Source organism: Telopea speciosissima, chromosome 9 (assembly GCF_018873765.1).
Source record: "Telopea speciosissima isolate NSW1024214 ecotype Mountain lineage chromosome 9, Tspe_v1, whole genome shotgun sequence".
In the NCBI taxonomy this organism is placed as follows: domain Eukaryota; kingdom Viridiplantae; phylum Streptophyta; class Magnoliopsida; order Proteales; family Proteaceae; genus Telopea; species Telopea speciosissima.
Window position 1 is genome coordinate 6636262 of NC_057924.1, and position 19255 is coordinate 6655516.

At 38.0% G+C, this 19255-nt stretch overlaps 2 protein-coding genes and 1 long non-coding RNA gene across 3 annotated transcripts in view; all 3 read left to right on the plus strand.

Annotated features, from left to right (window-relative positions):
- Positions 1-46: 46 nt before the first annotated feature.
- Positions 47-9114, plus strand: LOC122640315 (DNA polymerase I B, chloroplastic/mitochondrial-like; the record flags this gene model as incomplete). Its single annotated transcript, XM_043833473.1, is given in 11 exon segments — positions 47-211; positions 852-1022; positions 1198-1207; positions 2762-2853; positions 3828-3920; positions 4007-4103; positions 4106-4200; positions 5004-5096; positions 5203-5412; positions 8465-8554; positions 8776-9114. Coding segments are annotated over 11 exon segments (1278 nt in total), but the record flags the coding sequence as incomplete, so codon positions are not given.
- Positions 9115-13225: 4111 nt separating this feature from the next.
- Positions 13226-14394, plus strand: LOC122639511. Its single transcript, XR_006329521.1, has 2 exons — positions 13226-13534; positions 14272-14394. It is a non-coding gene; the product is annotated as an uncharacterized LOC122639511 (long non-coding RNA).
- A 1-nt stretch (position 14395) lies between these two features.
- Positions 14396-19255, plus strand: part of LOC122640319 (DNA polymerase I A, chloroplastic/mitochondrial) — a 41237-nt gene continuing 36377 nt past the window's right edge. The window contains exons 1-5 of the mRNA XM_043833478.1: positions 14396-14986; positions 15203-15349; positions 15542-15733; positions 16216-16889; positions 18724-19198. Coding sequence (XP_043689413.1) covers positions 14396-14986; positions 15203-15349; positions 15542-15733; positions 16216-16889; positions 18724-19198 — 2079 coding nt within the window. The remainder of the gene's footprint in view (positions 14987-15202; positions 15350-15541; positions 15734-16215; positions 16890-18723; positions 19199-19255) is intronic.

Sequence of the window (19255 nt, forward strand, 5' to 3'; positions counted from 1 at the left end):
ATCTTCTGTTGTTGCTGATGAATCAATTGAAACCTATGTTTAAACAACAAATCTAAGTGAAGAGGATGACATTCATCCACTTGAGCACCGAAAGAGGCTTGAATGCATCTATGATAAAGTCCTTGTGGTTGACAATATTTCAGTTGCAAGGGATACTGTGAGAAAGCTTACAACACAGTACAAGGATCTTGTATATGCATGTGATACAGAGGCATGTATTTTATAAGTGTTGTCTATTTGTTGTAGCTATGCGTATATACACTTATAGACAAAAAAAGGACGGACCCAATGCACGAGGCTCCCAATACAATTATAGACACATTCATTTAAATATTTGACTCTAACCTGGACACATCGTTCAGCATTCTTTGGCGGAGTCAACAGTTATAAACACGGCTATGTGAGTCAACATGCTGGGACATGGCTAGTACATTTGCTTTCTTCCAAGAGAGAAGAAAAACATAACACATGTTTGTTGATGGAAAACCATAAATATATGTATTGACACCCCCTAGAGGGCGGACAGAGACCTTGGTGCAACGGTAAGGATGCTATGTTGCGACCTAGTGGTCTCGGGTTCGAGTTGGGAAACAGCCTCTCTGCGAAGCAGGGGTAAGGCTGCATACATTATGACCCTCCCCAGACCTGCAGTGGGGGGAGCCTCGTGCACTGGGTGCGCCCTTTTTTTATGTATTGACATTACCTATTCGTGTCCTTGTTACATAGTTTGAATTTCCTTTATTTTCAGTTCAAGAGAATTTATACACTTCTTCTAATGGCTGATGTTGATAATTTACTTCCTTTGTCTATCAATTGATATTTATAGGTTAAGATTGATGTAAATTGTACAGCAGGAAACTCCCGTTGATCATGGAGAAGTCATATGTTTTAGTATTTATTCTGGACCAACTGTTGATTTTGGAAATGGGAAGTCTTGTAATTGGGTAGATGTTCTTGATGGTGGTGGTAGGGATATTCTGAAAGAATTTGCTCCATTCTTTGAGGATCTATCTATTAGAAAGGTAAGAATTATTAGCATTTAACATCATTATATTGGGATTTAACATTTTTGTATTAGCATTTAGCATTTTTGCATTAGCATTTAACATCATTGTATTGGGGTTCAAAGCACGGGATACTTGCTACTACAGTAGTCCTATGAGCATCGTAATTGTTGAGATATGTGTATGTTTGTAGTACCGCATGGGTATTATCCTCAGACCCTGTAGTAGTCAATTTCAACTTTAATTTTTTTGTTGTTTCTAGTTGCTATTTGTAGACATTGAATTTTGTCGCCTCCCTGGCAATGACGACAATAGGATACGAACAGACATCAATGTCTCTCTCGAGGACTCTTGCACCTACACCAAAACCATATTACCCTCACATCCCTAAAAATGATTCAAAATACCCTTTTTACCAAATGCTGAAGGAGGTATTTCTCACCTTCTCCAACTACGACAAATTTTTTTATGAGGTGTGAACCCTAAGAAGGCTCACCCAATGAAGAGCCCCACTTATCTAAAAACAAAAAAAATGGACTAAAAACCTCAAAAAATGGCCAAACAAGGCCAAAAAAACCCCAAAATCTCCCGAAGTCCGAGTAACAAAACCCATTTTTATAGTCGTTCCTAGTAATCTGAATCCATTTCACATAGATGTTACTTTGTCCAATGAAAGAGAGACAAGCCGTTTGTCTGTCTCCACCTGAGTCGGGAGATATTCAATACTTTGCATTTGCATTGGTAATGTTTTTTTCCGCTTTTTTTGTTTCGTTGGATTTGATTTAGGGTATATATTTTTCTTTGGTCCTTTATTTTTGGCACAATGTAGACCATTAAAGTAACTTGTTTTAGTGTAAATAGCAATCTTTACTAATTCAGCCTTATTCCAACTTAATGGAGTTGGCTACATGGACCCAAACAAAAGAAAGTAGGAAAAACTAGGGCCTAAACAAAAAAGGGGAATGAAGAGATAGGAAAAGAGGGATGGGAAATGAGATGAGAAATGAAAATGGAAAGTGACAAATGAAAGATGTAAAATAAAAAGAAAAATTAGAGTTGAAAGATGAAAGTAAGAGGAAAGAGGCACAACCTAGCAAGACAGGAGAATCTCAGCTAAATGGGGTTTGCTACATGGATCCTTACGGTTCTATCCAAGGTCATACTTGGTACAAGACCTAGACTATGCATGTCCTTCCTCACAACTTTTCCTATGGTCATTTTAGGCCTGCCCCTAGCTCTTTTAGCTCCTTCATTCTTTACTCATAGAAATAACATGTTTAATTTCTTTTTATATATTTGATGCATGATGATCAATTATAAGTTAGTCTTGTATGTTGGTATAGGATATATTATTATGGGAGAATGTTCGAACTCAAGTATCTAATAGAAAGACCGGATTAACTGGGCGAGATGAGGTGCTAATACCTTCCTACCCCTGTAACTTGATCTCTTACAAGACCAAAAGAAATCACATATAGCCCTTTCCGTTCACTATGGATGAGGCTACCCCCATTGGGTCCTAGGTCCGAATCCTAAGTGACGACTCCATTTATTTTAATGTGCATATATCATGATTCCAAACCCCTATCGCTAAGGGACCCCGAAAGCTTCGGACACTGCCCACAAGGCGGATTAAAACCCCGCTCCGGAGGTTGCGGTACCCACACTATTGTTGAGGTTATTTATACTCCTACTACCACAAGGACTAGAAGGTAGAAGGGATTTCAAGATCATTTTGTTTTTCTTGTTGTCACAAGGCTGTCACATATTAGGCAAGGATGGCCGTTTCCATTGTTCTTTAAATATCACTGAGACTGGTCATTTATCAGCCAGGAGACCAAATTTGCAGGTTTGTGCTATTTGCCTCGGCGATTAAATAAGCCCTAATTAATAAGTTCACTTGTGCTTTTAACTTCTTTTATCTATTACAGAACTTAAAAATGCGATCAAATTTTGAAATCCTTAGATGTTTCTATCAAATGTACGAATGACTGAGTAGGGATGTGCTAGTCTGCTAGAGATGTTGAATCCATGGGTTACATCCACAACCTCAATAATGTACTGTGTTACTTTTTTATGTTATGTTGTATGAAATAACATGACCAAATTATGTCACTAGACCTAAGTTAGTCCAAGTCAAACCGTTTCTAAAGTCTAGATGTGAGAAAGCCTGTCAGAAAGAGTCTTCACCATTCTTCTGTTCTTGCATAGGTCATGTGGGAGAGTTGTCCTTTCCAGCCTGCTCCTTTATGGGTCCTCCCATCCCCTCTGAGATCTCTGTCACTTTCTGTAGTATAACAATGTATAAATTTCTTTCTGCCGAAGAAAATCGATATACATTCCTGAGAGTGAGCTCTGTATGCATGATTACCGTTGCCCACCTCAACTACATATCTTAACCTATAAGGTTTGGATTCATTTCTTTTGTGAAATCGGGATTACTTGAGTTGCACCTTGCAATCTTGTGTTCCTCATTGACAATTCAATGGAGGGGATTTAGTGAGTGGGTAGGGTTTTGTGGATCTTTACTGTTTCTTTTCACTGGTTGGGAGTTGAATCAAAGAAATTCAAGAGTACCTTGGTGATTAAATATTTTGCTTATTCGGTGTGGTCTCTCATCCTTTCTGATCTTAGGGAGATCAGTTTTATGTTCATGTAAGCCATATGGATGATATACTTGAAGTAATTTCATGTTTTGCCGGGTAGCTGTGCGATTAGCAACTTGATAATTGATATACCTGATGCGCAACTTCCATCAAGAGAACTTGCTTTGTTCCCCAAATGTTAAAAAGATTAGTGATGTTGCCTTCTTCTGTACATCAGAATCTGCCTGCTTTGAAGAAGGACTGGTACAAAATTCGCCAGGCCTTCATAGCTGCACCTGGAAACTCTCTAATAGTTGCTGATTATGGGCAGGTCTCCCACTTGTATCTACTTATCTATGTATGCTTTTAAGGTTTATGTTATTTTTTCCTCTGATTATACATTGTTTTTAATTGCAGCTGGAACTTAGGATTCTGGTGCATCTTGCAAACTGTAAGAGCATGTTGGATGCCTTCAAAGCCGGTGGTGATTTTCATTCAAGGACAGCAATGAATATGTACCCCATATTCGAGATGCTGTAGAACAAAATAGAGTTTTGTTGGAATGGCACCCTCAGCCTGGTGAAGAGAAACCCTCAGTTCCCCTATTGAAGGTGAAAATGCAAAACTTCCTGTACTCATTTATAGAAACTGTGGATCAATCATGGTGGCTACAACAGAATCAATATTAGGGCAAATAGAAAATCTGTTTTGGGATTGTCAGAGCTCAAAATAGAAGACCTAGTGCTTTCACATTGTATTGTATAAATCATGTAATTGATAGTTGAAGACCAGGCTTCTGATACTTCGGAAATGCTTTATATATAGGGTGTCATTGTTGCATAGCTTGTAATCTCATAGATGCTGTTGGGCATGTAAGGCTGTAATATTTAATATATTTGATGAAAATGTTTTCATACTTGTTAGAGGTTTTGCTCTAACTGGTTCAAGTTCACTTCTTGATGTGAAAATTCAAAGCTCTTCAAGTCAGTATAATTCCAGTCTATAGTAGGCATGTTTATTCTCCCTCCCCCCCCCCCCTTCAAAATTGGTTTTAACTTGTTGTTTTTACGTTTGTTTGCTGTCTTGTTTCTTATGTTATCTTGGGTATCCTGAAAAAAAATGTTTATAGTTTTCTGATTCATGAGTTTGCACTCCAAATTTCCAAAATTTGAACTTATCTAGTAGACTAGTAGTATTAGAGTTGGGATTTTTTTTCAACCGGTTTGATTTGGCTCTCTTGGACCTTATTAATGGACCTGATAACTGCCTCCTTCCTCTTGTTATTGAAAAAATTTATGAGTCATAAAGAATGATACACGGTAAAAAAATTTTATGCTCTGAAATTACTGCAAACATTTTTAGTATTTGCATCTGTCTGTAGATAGTTAATGTTTCTCCTATATATTTATTTCAGGATGCCTATGCTTCTGAAAGAAGGACAGCCAAAATGCTCAATTTTTCCATTGCATATGGGAAAACTCCTGTTGGGCTTGCCCAAGATTGGAAGGTACACAGTACTCTTTGACTTCTGCAGAAATGGTGGTTCCATTGTTTAAAATTAAACTAATCTGATGGAGCTAATTTTGTTTTGATTTATATATATTTATCTTTAGGTTTCATTTAATAAAGCAAAGGCAACTGTATATCTCTGGTACAAAGAGAGGAATGAAGTTCAGAAATGGCAAGAAAATTGCATAAAGGAAGCTCAGACCATGCAGCGTGTACACATATTGCTGGGACGTGCTCTCCTTTCCCCTGCTATGGCCCATGCTAGTAATTTTCGACGAGGTCAAAGTGAGAGAGCAGCTATTACCCCTGTGCAGGTCCCCTTCTCCCGTCTGCTCCTCTGTTTCTTGTTGACCATTATTCGCTGCCTTTGTCATAAAAAATTAATTGCAAGTAGGGTTGTCAATGCACTGTGACTTCTCCACAAGGTTTGAGGTCTCAGTATCTTGGCTGGTTTCGGTCAGCCAAAAAACCGAGTTGTCTCGGTAACTCAGCGAGATCTCAGCCGAGTTGGTGCATTTTTTATGTCAAATTTTGGCCCTTAGTTTTGGTTGCCATATGACCTAATTAGGTCATGAAACTTGCAGGACAGCCTATTTTGGGCCCTATAAACATGGTGGAACCCTTAGTTTTTTAAAAATCACACCCAAAATGGTAGTTTGACTTATGACCCTAGGTTGATAGTGTACGCTGTAATATATACTGATATCACCAATTCCACACAATCTTTAGCATTAGAACACATATAATTGAAGTAAAACAGCTTAAATAAGAAAATTAGAAATAGGAATAAAGTTTCTATAATTCAAGTAAAACCCTTAGTGTTTTAAAAATCCACTAGTTCCAAGTTTGGTTGTGTAAGATTTGGTCATAAAATCAGTGTTTGGGGGGGGGGGGGTTGTGCATTTCGACCAGATCTCGTCAAGACTGTGTATTTATATTAAGTGAGTTGGTAACTTCTTCTCGCCGAAATCTTAGATGCCAAAATCTTGGCCAAAACCATGTAATGTTTTGGTATCGCATGTGGTCTCGACTCTACCCTTGTCTAAACCGAGAAAATCTCCGAGATCTCGCGAGACCTCGAACCATGCTTCTCCATGGATTCGTTTACCACTTTCACCTATCATTTCGAACAAACTAGAAGGCTTTTACTTCTTTGTTGAGGTTCTGCATTTAAGAATTTGGAGATACCAACCTGCAATTTCATTCCTCTATTGCCTTATTTGTAACCATTATTAATTTTTGAAATTTGTTATTTTCTTTTGTAATACCTTTTATTTCCAATTTAATACCTTATAATGAATTTATCCTTCCAATATTTGGTGTTTAATTATTGTGGCGAAGTATGGCATGCAAAACTGTTAGGATACGGAGTAGGCCAATTCTTCTGAATTCTGATGGCACATGTCCTTGGGAATTTAATGAAGTATAATGAATTACCATGATTCCTTTTGGAAGGGATTACTGTGAATATGGAAAATGCTGTCGGACTTGTTTTCAGTATGACATTTCATTTTGAAGCAAAAGTTGTTGAAGGTGTTTCCTGATATTTATGCTATTGCAAGAGATATAAAAGCTCCTGTGGCCAACTATGTTTATTGGCAGAATAACAGTAGATGTTGGACTTTTGAAGTCACGGAACCTAAATGATTGGGAAGTGGAACAATATGCGCTCTAATGGAGCTGCTTGATGTCTACATTGACAACCTCGAAGAGTTGAATGAAAGGTTTTTGGAAGTGGGAAGGACATGGAAAGTTCTCAGTCAAATCCCCATTGGCTGCTTTGCTAAGAAACAAGAACCTATTGACTTTACTGCCGACCTGATTTGGGCTAAAGGTTATCCCATCAAGGTTGAATTCTTTCTATGGACCACTTATGGAATATGGAGGGTATACTTATCGTTAATCATTTGATTTCTAGAGGTTATGTACTCCCAAGTGTGTCCCTTTTTTGCCTTGGTGACAAATAAAAAATTCTCCACATTTTTCTCTGAGTGTTCTTTTGCTAAGCCGGTGTTGGACGAGATTATAAACCTTAAAAGAGAGATAGTTCCTGCCTTCATACTTTTCTTTTTCTCTTTTTGGAGTAGTGGAAAACAGTTGCAGAGTAAAGGCAAGAGGCTGTGAATTCTTATTCCTGGATCTAGTGTTTGGGGTCTGTGGAGAGCTAGAGATGATAGGACTTTCAGCAATCATGCTCTTCCTGTGCATGTGGTGATTAATAGGATCAAGTGCAATCTAATCTGCTGTGCTTCTCAATCTCCAGAGTTTAGGGCTTTTAACATTTCTGACATTGAATAGGGTCGAGGTTTTAGGATTCTTTTTTCCATAGTATGGGGGTAATTGTGCATTCTGTCCTTTTTCTTAGATGGAGTGGGGTTTTTTTTTTTTTTTTTTGACGCGGGGGGGGGGGGGGTGGGGTGTGGATGAGCTTTCTTGTTTCAATATTTTTTTATTCTCATCCAAATAAATCCTTTCCAATATTTAGTCCAAGTATTGTTAATTAAAAAAAAAACATAAGTTTACCTAAAAGAAAATGCAAATACTGTTAGGCCTCGAGGCATAAGCCTCATGTTTAGGGATTTCACTCCTGCCTTACAGTACGAGCTCATTCTTTTGTACCAAATCACCCCTCTTCTAACTTAAAAAATAGAATCTTTTCAGTTTTTATTATTCTTCTCTTCTGTTTCAGTCAACGACTTGCAATGCCTGCGTAGTTGTGTTGGAATGGTTTAATCAAGTCACTGTACGTAATTGAGACTGAAATCTCAAAATTTTCCGATAACAGTGTCTGTAATAGTATTAAAGATAATGGTTACAACTGTTAACATAATGGCATTGCTGGCTTGTTGAAGTAGTCTTGATCACCATGCCTGATCTCGTTGCCTAACTACCATTTTCATGTCCAAGGCCTTGAGAGGATCCAGCTAGCCAGTGATCCACTTGTCAGATTTTCCTTTTATTTTTGTCCTAGTTGGAATTGATGTTGCAGCTGACAGTGCTGCACAATTCATTGCAATTGATATCACCGTAGGTGGGGGAGAAACGTTTAAAACAGAAAATACTGTAACCAAAATGCCTTAGCTTTTATTCTTACAATAAATCAAAGTGTCATTTGATAGTTGTCACGGCGTCTAGGTGATCCAAGGCCTTGGAGAGGGCCTGGATGCAAGGTGACACCAACAAGGAGACCATAGTGCCTGAACACCTAGATGTTGCCTAGGTGATGCCTTGACAATTATTTATTTCTTTGGCCCTATATAGACAGGGTTTATGATTATCCATATCTATTTTTTAGTATGTGGTACTATTTAACTCTCTTTGCGAAAGCACCTTGGATGGACTCACTGCGGTTTGTGACTGTATCAGGGTAGTGCTGCTGATGTTGCCATGTGTGCCCTGCTAGAAATATCAAGGAATGCATGGTTGAAGGAGCTTGGGTGGAGACTGCTTTTGCAGGTTGAGTTCATGAGTTAATGAGTTTTTTTTTTTGCGAAGCAGTTATGGTTAAGCTTGCATTGTATGCTATCTTATATGCATGTCAGTTTGAAATCTTGGTTTACATGTGATATTTGAGCAGTTGGGCTCATTTTAAGTAAGCACAGAATAAGAGTGGAAATATCAAATAAAAATTATAAAATTGATCTTTTACCTAAGATTACTTTCTATTGAAAACACAGGTTCATGATGAAGTGATACTGGAGGGACCAATGGAATCAGCAGAGGTTGCCAAGGCCATGGTTGTTGAATGCATGTCCAAACCGTTCTACGGCACCAATTTTCTCAAAGTTGACTTGTCTGTTGACGCTAAGTATGCACAGAACTGGTATGCAGCCAAGTAAACGAAGTGGTCTGTTATGGATTGAATTGGCGTCACCGACACAGGCAGAAATCAACAATGCTGAGCCTACTACTGTTTTTGTCCAACATAGCTAAGTTGTGCCATGATATCGGTAGTTCAGGCCCGCATTGATTTTCTAATTTGGAATCATAATGCAATATCACCTAGGCTGGGCTGAGGAAGTATGATGGCTGTTTTAGTGGGGCATTTATGCTGTCCCCCCAGCCTCTATTGTGAAGATAGCAGGGAGGGAAGGGGGGCGATGCCTTGTATATATATATTTGGTAATAGGAGGGACTTTTCCCTTTTGTATCTGTGACTAGCTGTGATTATTGAATTCAGATTTTCTGTTATAGTGATTGCTTTCCTCTTCTAAACAATTCTTTTCAAGTATTCCTTCGAAGAAAATACTAGGCAGAGTGGGCTTCACAAAGAGAAGTGTAGAAGAATTAGAAGAAAGGAGGGGAAAGGGAAGAGGGAACTCACGTTCACACACACTCTCACAGAGCTTCACAAACAACTTTCATTAATCAAATCTTCAAATCTGTTGGTCTCCTGCTATTACAATGAATAAATAGGGAATAGCCTTGCATAGGAATAGAAGCCTAACTAAAATCGAAACAACCCAAAATGGAATCTACCAAAATAGATCATAGCTAAAGAAATGAAACTACCTAGGGTGCTCCTACGTAATCTACCCATGAAATAAAATAAACCAAACTAAATATTGCATCTTAAGTGAACTACCAGCCCTTGCCAGACCAGAAAATTGGTTTAGGATCAGTCCCTGGTTTGGGCTTCCAAAGTGGGTCATGTCGGTCCAGCCAAGCTAAGGCAACTGCATCACAGTGGTAAACGTTTCTGGCTACTGTAGCATCATCCATATCAATATTTACTCCAAGTATTGTTAATTGTTAATTTAAAAAAACATGAAAACCTAGAAGAAAATACAAAATAATGTAAGGCCTTGAGGCATGAGCCTGATGTTTAGGGATTTCACTCCTGTACAGTACAGGCTCTTTTTTTTGGTTCAAACCACCCCTCTTCTGCCATAAAAAATGGAATCTTTTAAGTTATAATTTTTTCCTCTTCTGCTTCAATCACTGACTTGCAATGCCTGCGAGTTCTGATTGAAATGGATTAATCAAATCTCTGTTTGAAATTGAGGCTGAAATCTCAAAAATTTCTGATACCAGTGTCTGTAATGGCATTGTGAGGAGTTAATAATATCTTTGATAATGGTTACAATTGCGAACAGAATATCAGTTGCATTGTTGGCTTGTTGAAGTAGTCTTGAAATCTTGATCACCATGCCTGAGCTCTTTGCTTAACTACCATTTTCATTGTCCAAGGCTGTAATTCAGAGCATCCAGTTAGCCGGTGATCCACTCGTCAGATTCGCATTTTATTTTTGTCCTAGTTGAATTTGATGTTGCAGCTGACAGTGCTACTGCTCATATCATTGCAGTTGATATCACCTTAGGTAGGGGAGAAAAGTTTAAACCAGAAAATAATGTAACCAAAATGTCTTAGCTTTTATTCCTACAATAAATCAAAGTGTCATTTAATAGTCGACTTATCTGTTGATGCCAAGAGGAAGCTAGCACCCGGCCCCTGATCAGCGGCTCTCGAGTATCTGGCTGTACCCAAAAATGAATGCAGAAGCAGTAAAGATAATCTGGATTCATCTTGATAGAGATAGAGTTTCAATGCTAGATCACATAGTGATGTAGATAGAGTAACAGAAAGTGTTAATAGAGTCCATGTACTGTAGCTTTGTTGCATAATAATGAATGGAATTGCATATAAGCAGCAGCATCAATCAAAACTCATAAACCTTTTGGAGAGGATGGTACTCTTATCTCTCTCCCCATATGTGAGTTCTGATCATATATTATGAATCATGGAATGTGTTTCTATACCCAGAATCTATTCCGTGAATACATAACCAAACACAGCACTAATCCCACCCCCCACCCCTTTTTTTTTTTTTTTTTTAAAAATTTTCTAGGGTTGCGATATCCTTATCATTTGAAGAAAAGTGCAAACTAGCCTTAGTACATCTTACTAAGAAACCCTTGAAATTGGTGATTAATTAATTTTTAGGGTTTATACTCACAACTATGAGACCCGCACTAAAAAATTTAGAAATAGTAAAATAATAGCCACAGGACAACCACTATTAGAGCACTAACAAATTAGATATTATGATAATGAAGGAAGGTTAATTAAAAGAACTATTATGTATCAAATGATAAATAAGATTAGAGGGTTCTCCGTAGTTTATGGTACTGGTCACATCACCGTCCATATTATTTTTATCGACGACCCAGTTTACATATTACAGATGGGTCGACTAGATGGTAAACCCCAACTCTTCCTACCGTTTGATGGTGAAGAGAACATGCAGAAATTGTTAGGGAAAAAAACATGAAATTAGCAAGAGCGGCAAAGAAGAATGTTTTCGTAAAACCTAAAGTGAAAATCTTTTTAAGTCATAATTATGGAGGCAGTTTCTCTTCCCACGGTGAATGTAGAATCCCTTGTCTATGGTTTGGGAATCTTGAGATGAGTATTGGGATTAGTGGGGAGGGTAAAATCGATTTCGTACAATAGCGGACAAGGATTTGGGTCCTCTATAGCGTGACATGGCGTGTAGCGCATCATCCAATGGCCCTGCATGCTCGGGTACATAGCCCAACACATAGGTGGGATGTTGGACTGCGTGCCTATGTGTTGCAGGGCGTCAGATGTGCGCTACATGCCATGTTGAGCTATAGAGAAACTCCGTCCTAGACGACAAAGTAATAAAGACCTCAGATGGATGGGTGAATCCTACTCCACCCGTAGAGGAAAATTTTCTCCCATAAGTACTCCTTAGACACAGTTTGAAATAGGCATTAAGTCCCAACGAGTAAAAATTTGAATCACAATTATTCTCTTTTATTCACCATTCAAAAAAATCAATACCTGGTCCATCAATTCCCCACAAGGTTCCGAGACGGAGCTTAACTTGAGTCTCGATTAGGAATAACGACGATCTATGTTTCACACGGCATATCATTACACAGATAGTTTCATTCGAGATCGTGAGACAGGTACTCATACTCCAAGCTTCTTTGGTCTATGACTTAAACTGGACATTAGTCCGTTCTCTTGATCTTGTTTAGAGTGGAATGGAATGACGAGTGCCTTCGCTTCTTTGCCAAAAACTAAGAATCTTCATGGAGAATGATAGAATATTGCATAAGATTTGATCAAGTCCTCTGTGACCAATCCCTTTTAGGGCCGATCTGACATGGCCAATTCTTAATCCAAAACCTTAGAATCATTGAGTTTTTAGATTTGAGGAATGCTTCTAGGGCTTTTGGGAATTTTTTTAGGCAATTTCTATTGGAATTGGTAAGGACCAATTTGATCCTTGAATCCTTGCCCTTAATAGACAAAGTCTGAAACAAGCTTAAAGTCTCAAAAGATTACCATCTAACTGCAATAAAGGTTGTGGGTGGAGAGATTCTTGGTTCATTATGAGTGAAAAACTTGGCCTAACACCCAAAACACATTGAGAGAATTTTCCTCCACTCTCCTAAATTTTTTTTTTATTTATTGAACTCCACCCTACTAGTTGAAGGTTGAAAATACTTCTCCCTCATTTATGACACTCATCCCAACTATATTAATGTCCATGATTAAGGAATATTTCATTCATTGTGGTGAAGGAAACTACTGTCAAATACATTTCGTGAAAAACCATTTTCAAATCATACAACAACTCAACCATATCTTATCTAAATAGGGTCGGCTATATGAAACCTTATCTTCCAATAAGATCTATTCGAAATCATACTTGATACAATTTTTTTAAGAGATGGATAGTTTAAGAAGACTAAACTACCGTGGTTGAAGAGAGAATCTCTTCGTCTATAGCAAGTCTCATCGTTAACCCCTCCATTACGTACCAAACAAAAAAAAATTTATTAACCCCGCATGGGTGAAACAAAAAACCGATTCATTTAAGAGGTTAATGAGAAGTGTACCCGAGTGGGTTAACCATGTAGCTTATAAGCTTACATGGTTAACCTAAGAAAATTAAAATTTAATTAAAAATAGAGGGAGGACAAAAAAAAAAAAAAAAAAATTTGTCCAGAGAGGAGGGGTTTTACTGTTCAGGGGAAGGGTTTTAGGCTCTCAGCCTTCTGGGCTCTCAAGTTTTGCAAAGCTTTTAACAAGAAATCAATTAACTGTAAATACCTCTTCTCTATGATCCATTCCACTGTTCTTGATATCATCCTTTACGAGATCTTCACATGCTCTGCTTCAGTCAAGGAGAAGCAGGTCTGAGAGCAGGAATAAACCCTCGACCAACATTTTTTTTTCACGGAACTTCCACCATTGACCAAGACGTCTTCTTTTAGCAGTAGAAGTTGTAAGCTGGGGAGAGTTGCAGAGGTTATGGCATTTGGGGTTTCCACTCAGCGTGGCCCTGTCAAACCCTGCTTCCCTCCTTCTATATGGTTCTCTTCATCTTGCTGGCGCCACTCAATTACGGTGGCTTCTTTTCTTGACGGATTTTCGATGTCCAGTAAAGCCTCTCACAGGTTCGGCCCAAACCCTTCCCCAACCACCAATTTTTTTTTTAAAATATCGTGGTTATGGAATTCTAGGCGAGTGGGTTTCCTGGAGGAGTATATGTAAACATAATTTGCGATGGTTAGTAGGAAAAGGGTGAACAGGGAGTTGGAGGGCAGGTGGTGGACATTGCTTGACTGCAGTTTTGTTGTTGTTCGAGACGAAAGGTGGAGGAGCTGGAAAACTTGAGTACATTAATGGAAAGGCACCATCTATAAGTTTATTATAAATATGAGTGCCTAAATCTTGGTCTCTAGAATGTACTGGGTTGGGGCTTAAAACTCTATACTGAGGTCTGAAGATTTCATTTTTTTCTCTTCATCCGCTCCGCTGTTCTATCCACTGTTCATCGAGAATGAGGGGTAGGGTTTTTTATAGATTCGATCACTCATATTTTTTATTTGTTCAAAATTTTTTTTTGGAGGGAGGCGGAAGAGCTTCCTATCTCTATGTTGTCTGCAACATTCCAGAGAAAGTACCTATCGTATGCTAGAAATAAAGCGAGTTGGTGCAGGTAAGTGGAGGGTTTGATGTTGTTCTTAAAGCTGGCTAAGAACAACATCATAAAATATGTTTTACTTAGGTCGAGTCTATGAACTATGTTTCAATCCCTTCGCTCATCAACTTTTTACAAATTGTCTCCTTTCTCTTTTGTTTTCAGCAATCGTTTCCGAGGGATAACCTGTTCATTCTTCCATCTTTTCAGTGTTATGGATGGCTGGCAGGAATCACACCAACTCCAGCATGTTAATAGTCCTCGTTGCAGTATTGTTGTCTTTAGTAGTTTTCTTCAATTTAAACGAGGTTCAAGTTATTATACTGGTTCATCCATGAAAAAAGATGATGTAGATATATTTGAAGAAGGGAAACCTCCATGGTTTCTCAAGACTTATGGTTCTTCAGCTTGGATGTTACCTCATTACCCTAGAGGAGAAAAATTGTCAGGGAGATCAGTTAACAGGACAAGTGTAGAGGAACAAAAGAAGCAGACTCCTACACACCTTCATGAATGTCTAGCCAGGGAGGTGGAATTAGCTAAACTTTCTAGCCCCAGCAGCTGCAATGTTCTTGATACTGTGTTGCCGAGCACCAATGAGTACGGGTGTATAAATCCATGGATCAGGGAAGCGGAAAGAGTGAAATCTAATATATCGGAAACTCGTCAAAATATTAACAATTGGAAAGGGCTTGAGACCCCAAAAGACCAAAGTGGTTTAAGAGATGATAAAGTTGAGCATGGTAAAATTAATGTTTCATTTTCACCCAGACTCTTGGATTCTAGTGAAGGGAGACCTTTTAATGGAGCTAGACCCAGTGAAGCAACTGCGAGGGACTTATCCAGTGGAGAATCTTCTGTTGTTGCTGATAAATCATTTGAAACCTATGTTGAAGCGATAAATCTAAGTGAAGAGGATGAGAAGGTTGAGCATGGAAAAATGAATGGTTCATTTTCACCCAAACTCTTGGATTATAGTAAAGAGAAACCTTATTTGCCAAAAAAAGAGAGTAAAGGGAGACCTTTAAATGGAACTGGACCCAGCGAAGCAACTAAGAGGGACTTATCCAGTGGAGAATCTTCTGTTGTTGCTGATAAATCAAATGAAACCTACGTTGAAGCAAGAAATCTAAGTGAACAGGATGGCATTCATCCACTTGGAGACCGAAAGAGGCTTGAACGTATCTATGATAAAGTTCTTGTGGTTGACAATATTTCAGTTGCAAGGGATATTGTGGGAAAGCTTACAACACAGTACAAGAATCTAGTACATGCATGTGACACAGAGGCAAGTATTTTATATTAAGTGTATTCTATTTGTTGTGGCTATGCGTATGTACAGTTATTGACACATTCATTTAAATAGAGAGGCATATGTATTGATACCTCCTTTATTTTCAGCTCAAGAGAGTTTTTTACACTTCTTCTAATGGCTGATGTGGATAATTTACTTCCTTTGCCTATTGATTGATATTTACAGGTAGCTAAGATTAATGTAAAGAAGGAAACTCCCGTTGATCATGGAGAAGTCATATGTTTTAGTATTTATTCTGGACCAACTGTTGATTTTGGAAATGGGAAGTCTTGTATCTGGGTAGATGTTCTTGATGGTGGCGGTAGGGACATTCTGAAAGAATTTGCTCCATTCTTTGAGGACCCTTCCATTAGAAAGGTAAGATTTATCATGAGGCTCTCCTGCTCTGTGTTACTCAGGTACTGAACATCATTGTATTGGAGTTAAAGGCACGGGATAGTTGCCACTACTGTAGTCCTATGATCGTAGTGATGTTCGATGCTTCCTATGCTGGGTAAATCCTTCAATAAGTGGACTACATTTGGGAAATCTCTTGATTGCTCTCAAGAAAGTGAAGAGCCATGATTGAGAGAAAAGGAAGTTCACTTATGATATGGTTAGGTTGATCTAGTTGACTTTTAGGATTTCTTGGGGTGTATTTTTCAAGTTTGTCTCATTGGTTAGATGACCCAAGGTTTATATTTGAAATGTGTTGTACTCAAGAGTGATTTAATAATCTCTTCCTCATTTCATCCTTTAAGAATTGTACATAAATATTTTTTTTGAGGTGTGGGGGAGTTACTTTTAATTTGTTCATTACAAACCTGGAAATAGATAATTATTATCTTACTTTTTTGTAGGTGTGGCACAACTATAGCTTTGATAGTCATGTTATAGAGAACTATGGGCTTAAGCTTTCAGGCTTCCATGCTGATACGATGCATATGGCACGGCTTTGGGATTCTTCAAGGGGAATAGAAGGCGGGTATTCTCTTGAAGATCTCACACGTGACCCAAAGATCATGTCTAATGCTCAAAAATGCAGTGGAGGGGAATTGATTGACAAGATATCAATGAAGACAATCTTTGGGAAGAAAAAAATAAAGAAGGATGGATCTGAAGGCAAAAATAACACTGATCTGCTTGTTGAGGAGCTTCAAAGGAAAGAAAGGGTACATTGGATTTGCTACTCTGCTTTAGATTCAATAAGCACATTAAAGCTTTTTGAGAGCTTGCAAAGAAAGCTAATTGAGGAAGAATGGATTCTTGATGGCATTAATAGAGGAACAATGTATGACTATTATGAGGAGTATTGGCGTCCATTTGGTGAGCTTTTGGTTCGAATGGAGACTGAGGGAATGCTGGTTGATCGGACATACCTTGCAGAGATAGAGAAGTTGGCTACTGTAGAAAATGAAATTGCTGCACGTAGATTTCGAAAGTGGGCTTCTAGTTATTGTTCTGATGCTATGTACATGAATGTTGGAAGTGGTACTCAGCTACGGCAACTCTTTTTTGGTGGCATAATTAACAGGTAGATGGCATCTCATTGTGACTTCATTTTGATTTGGGATGTCTGTGGACTAAGTAATCTGGATTGCAATTACATGTTATGCTTGGAAGACATGCAGGGTGGAGGTAGTTGTTGGGAACCTTAACCTGATGATTGCCCACTCTGTATCTTCTTGGTTTAAGCCAAAAAAAAGAAAAAAAGAAGAAGATTGGTTAATAGGTTTTTTTGCAACCTTTAATTGTATGTAACTGCTTCTGAGGTGTTCATCAGATTCTTCTCTGCGTGGTTGTTGTAACAAAATATAAAGTTAAAGAACCAAAACCGAGAATGAGAAGAGAAGAGAAGAAGACGAAGAAGTGATGGAGAGAAGGAGAAGGGACTGTGGTTGTGTGAGACAGTCCCTCTCGTCATTGTCTTATTTATATTACTCAAATATTCAGATTACAAGAAGGATTCCTAATCAGTCGGATCCACAAATATAAAACAGAAAATCGAAATAGAACAAAACCTAATGGAACTAGGAGTTTATAATCCTAATTATAAAACACAAAAATCAAAGCACTGTTCAAGTGAACAGTGTCACATGAACAGTACTTCAACAGTTGTAATCATCCATTTGCTAAATTTGACCCTGGAGTTTCTATAGGGTGGTATTGCTGCCCATTATCTTGATGCTCTTAATGATTCTAGATGGTAATTATTTGTGAATATACTTTCTTAAAGGGTTCATACAGTGACATTTGGAAGATATTATTCAACTGTATATAGTCCCTGTTATTGCTTAATACACGTGATATTTTTAAATTTAAATTATATATATTTAATTTTCAGCAGAAAGGAAACATGTTGCCTCGGCCATGTTACACTGAGGGGCAGTAGAACTGACATTAATCCACCATTCTGGGGCATTAGAACTGACATTAATCTACCATTCTGGGGGCACATCCTGAGGCATTTCCTAAATAAAATATTGCGTCAGTGAATGATTATAACCATTTATCGCGAAAAAATCTATAACAGCTCCAACATTAATCTAGAAATCAGATAGTAAAGGAGCATTTGATCAAGCTAACTTTGCCCTAGTCAACCTCTTAAAGTGAGGCCAATTTAGTGGTGGGGACAATTCTATTACAGTGGACATGTCAGATTTGTGGCTACCTACACAAGTAGATATGCATATATGATATATGTATGAACATATGTATTAAAAAGTGGAATTATTGAAACATTGATGCAAGATTCTGAAAAGAGAAGAAGTTCAGTATTAACATGTTCATTTATTACCAAGAGCAGATATAGATATGGATGCTTTGGAGTATTCTATTTTCTCTATTGACTGTTCCTAAATTAGATATTTACACAAAAAAAAGATTATGAGAACCTTTGAGCTTCCAGTGATGTCCGTCCATCAATATGAATCCCTCAAGTATAAGTGTTTGAAATGTTATGAGTATTCTATTTTCTCTGTTGACTGTACCTAAATTAGATATTTTACAAAAAAAAAAACAAAAAAAAAAAACTTATAACCCGTGAGCTTCCACTGATGTCCATCCATCAATATGAATCCCTCAAGTATATGTGTTTGAAATGTTATTGTGGAAATTACAGTGCTGAAACCCCTGATTATTTAACTTTATAGCTAAATGTTCCAAGTTATACTTCAGTGTTTGTTTCAACATAAAAATTGTTGAGAAAAATGATCATTGCAGTTCCTGTTCTCTCTTGAACATTGAAAATGTTATAGCTGTAACATTGTCTTCCCTTAATTTTCTTCTTTTACAATAGCCATTTTCAGTGATTAAGGTAAATTTTCTTTACGTAAACTTATGTATATATCCACCTGTGCCCTTTACAGCAAGGACCCTAATAAGAGCCTTCCAGAGTCGAGGAATTTTAAAATGCTTAATGTTGATAATGTGATTGAAGAGGGGAAGAAGGTGGCAACAAAATATCGTAACATTACACTGCATAACATTGTTAATGGAATGCACAGTGAGATTTATACAGCTACAGGTTGGCCTGCAGTAAGTGTAGATGCTCTGAAGGTCCTCGCTGGAAAGGTCTCTGCTGAATACGATTTGAGTGATGATGTGTATGAACCCAAGCCTGATGGAAATGATGAATTTCATCCAGAGCAGGTGGTCAATGAAATTGAGGAAAAGCAAGCTACCTCTGTTAGTGAAGAGAACATAGATATATCTATTTATGGAACGGCTTATGCTGCATTTGGAGAGGGAAAGGAGGGGAGGGCGGCTTGCCACGCCATTGCTAGTCTATGTGAAGTCTGCTCTATTGACTCTTTGATAACCAACTTCATTCGCCCTTTGCAGGTTGTTTCTTTAACCCTGTTATGCTTTCCTCCAGTCTTTATTTTGTGAAAACTGAGG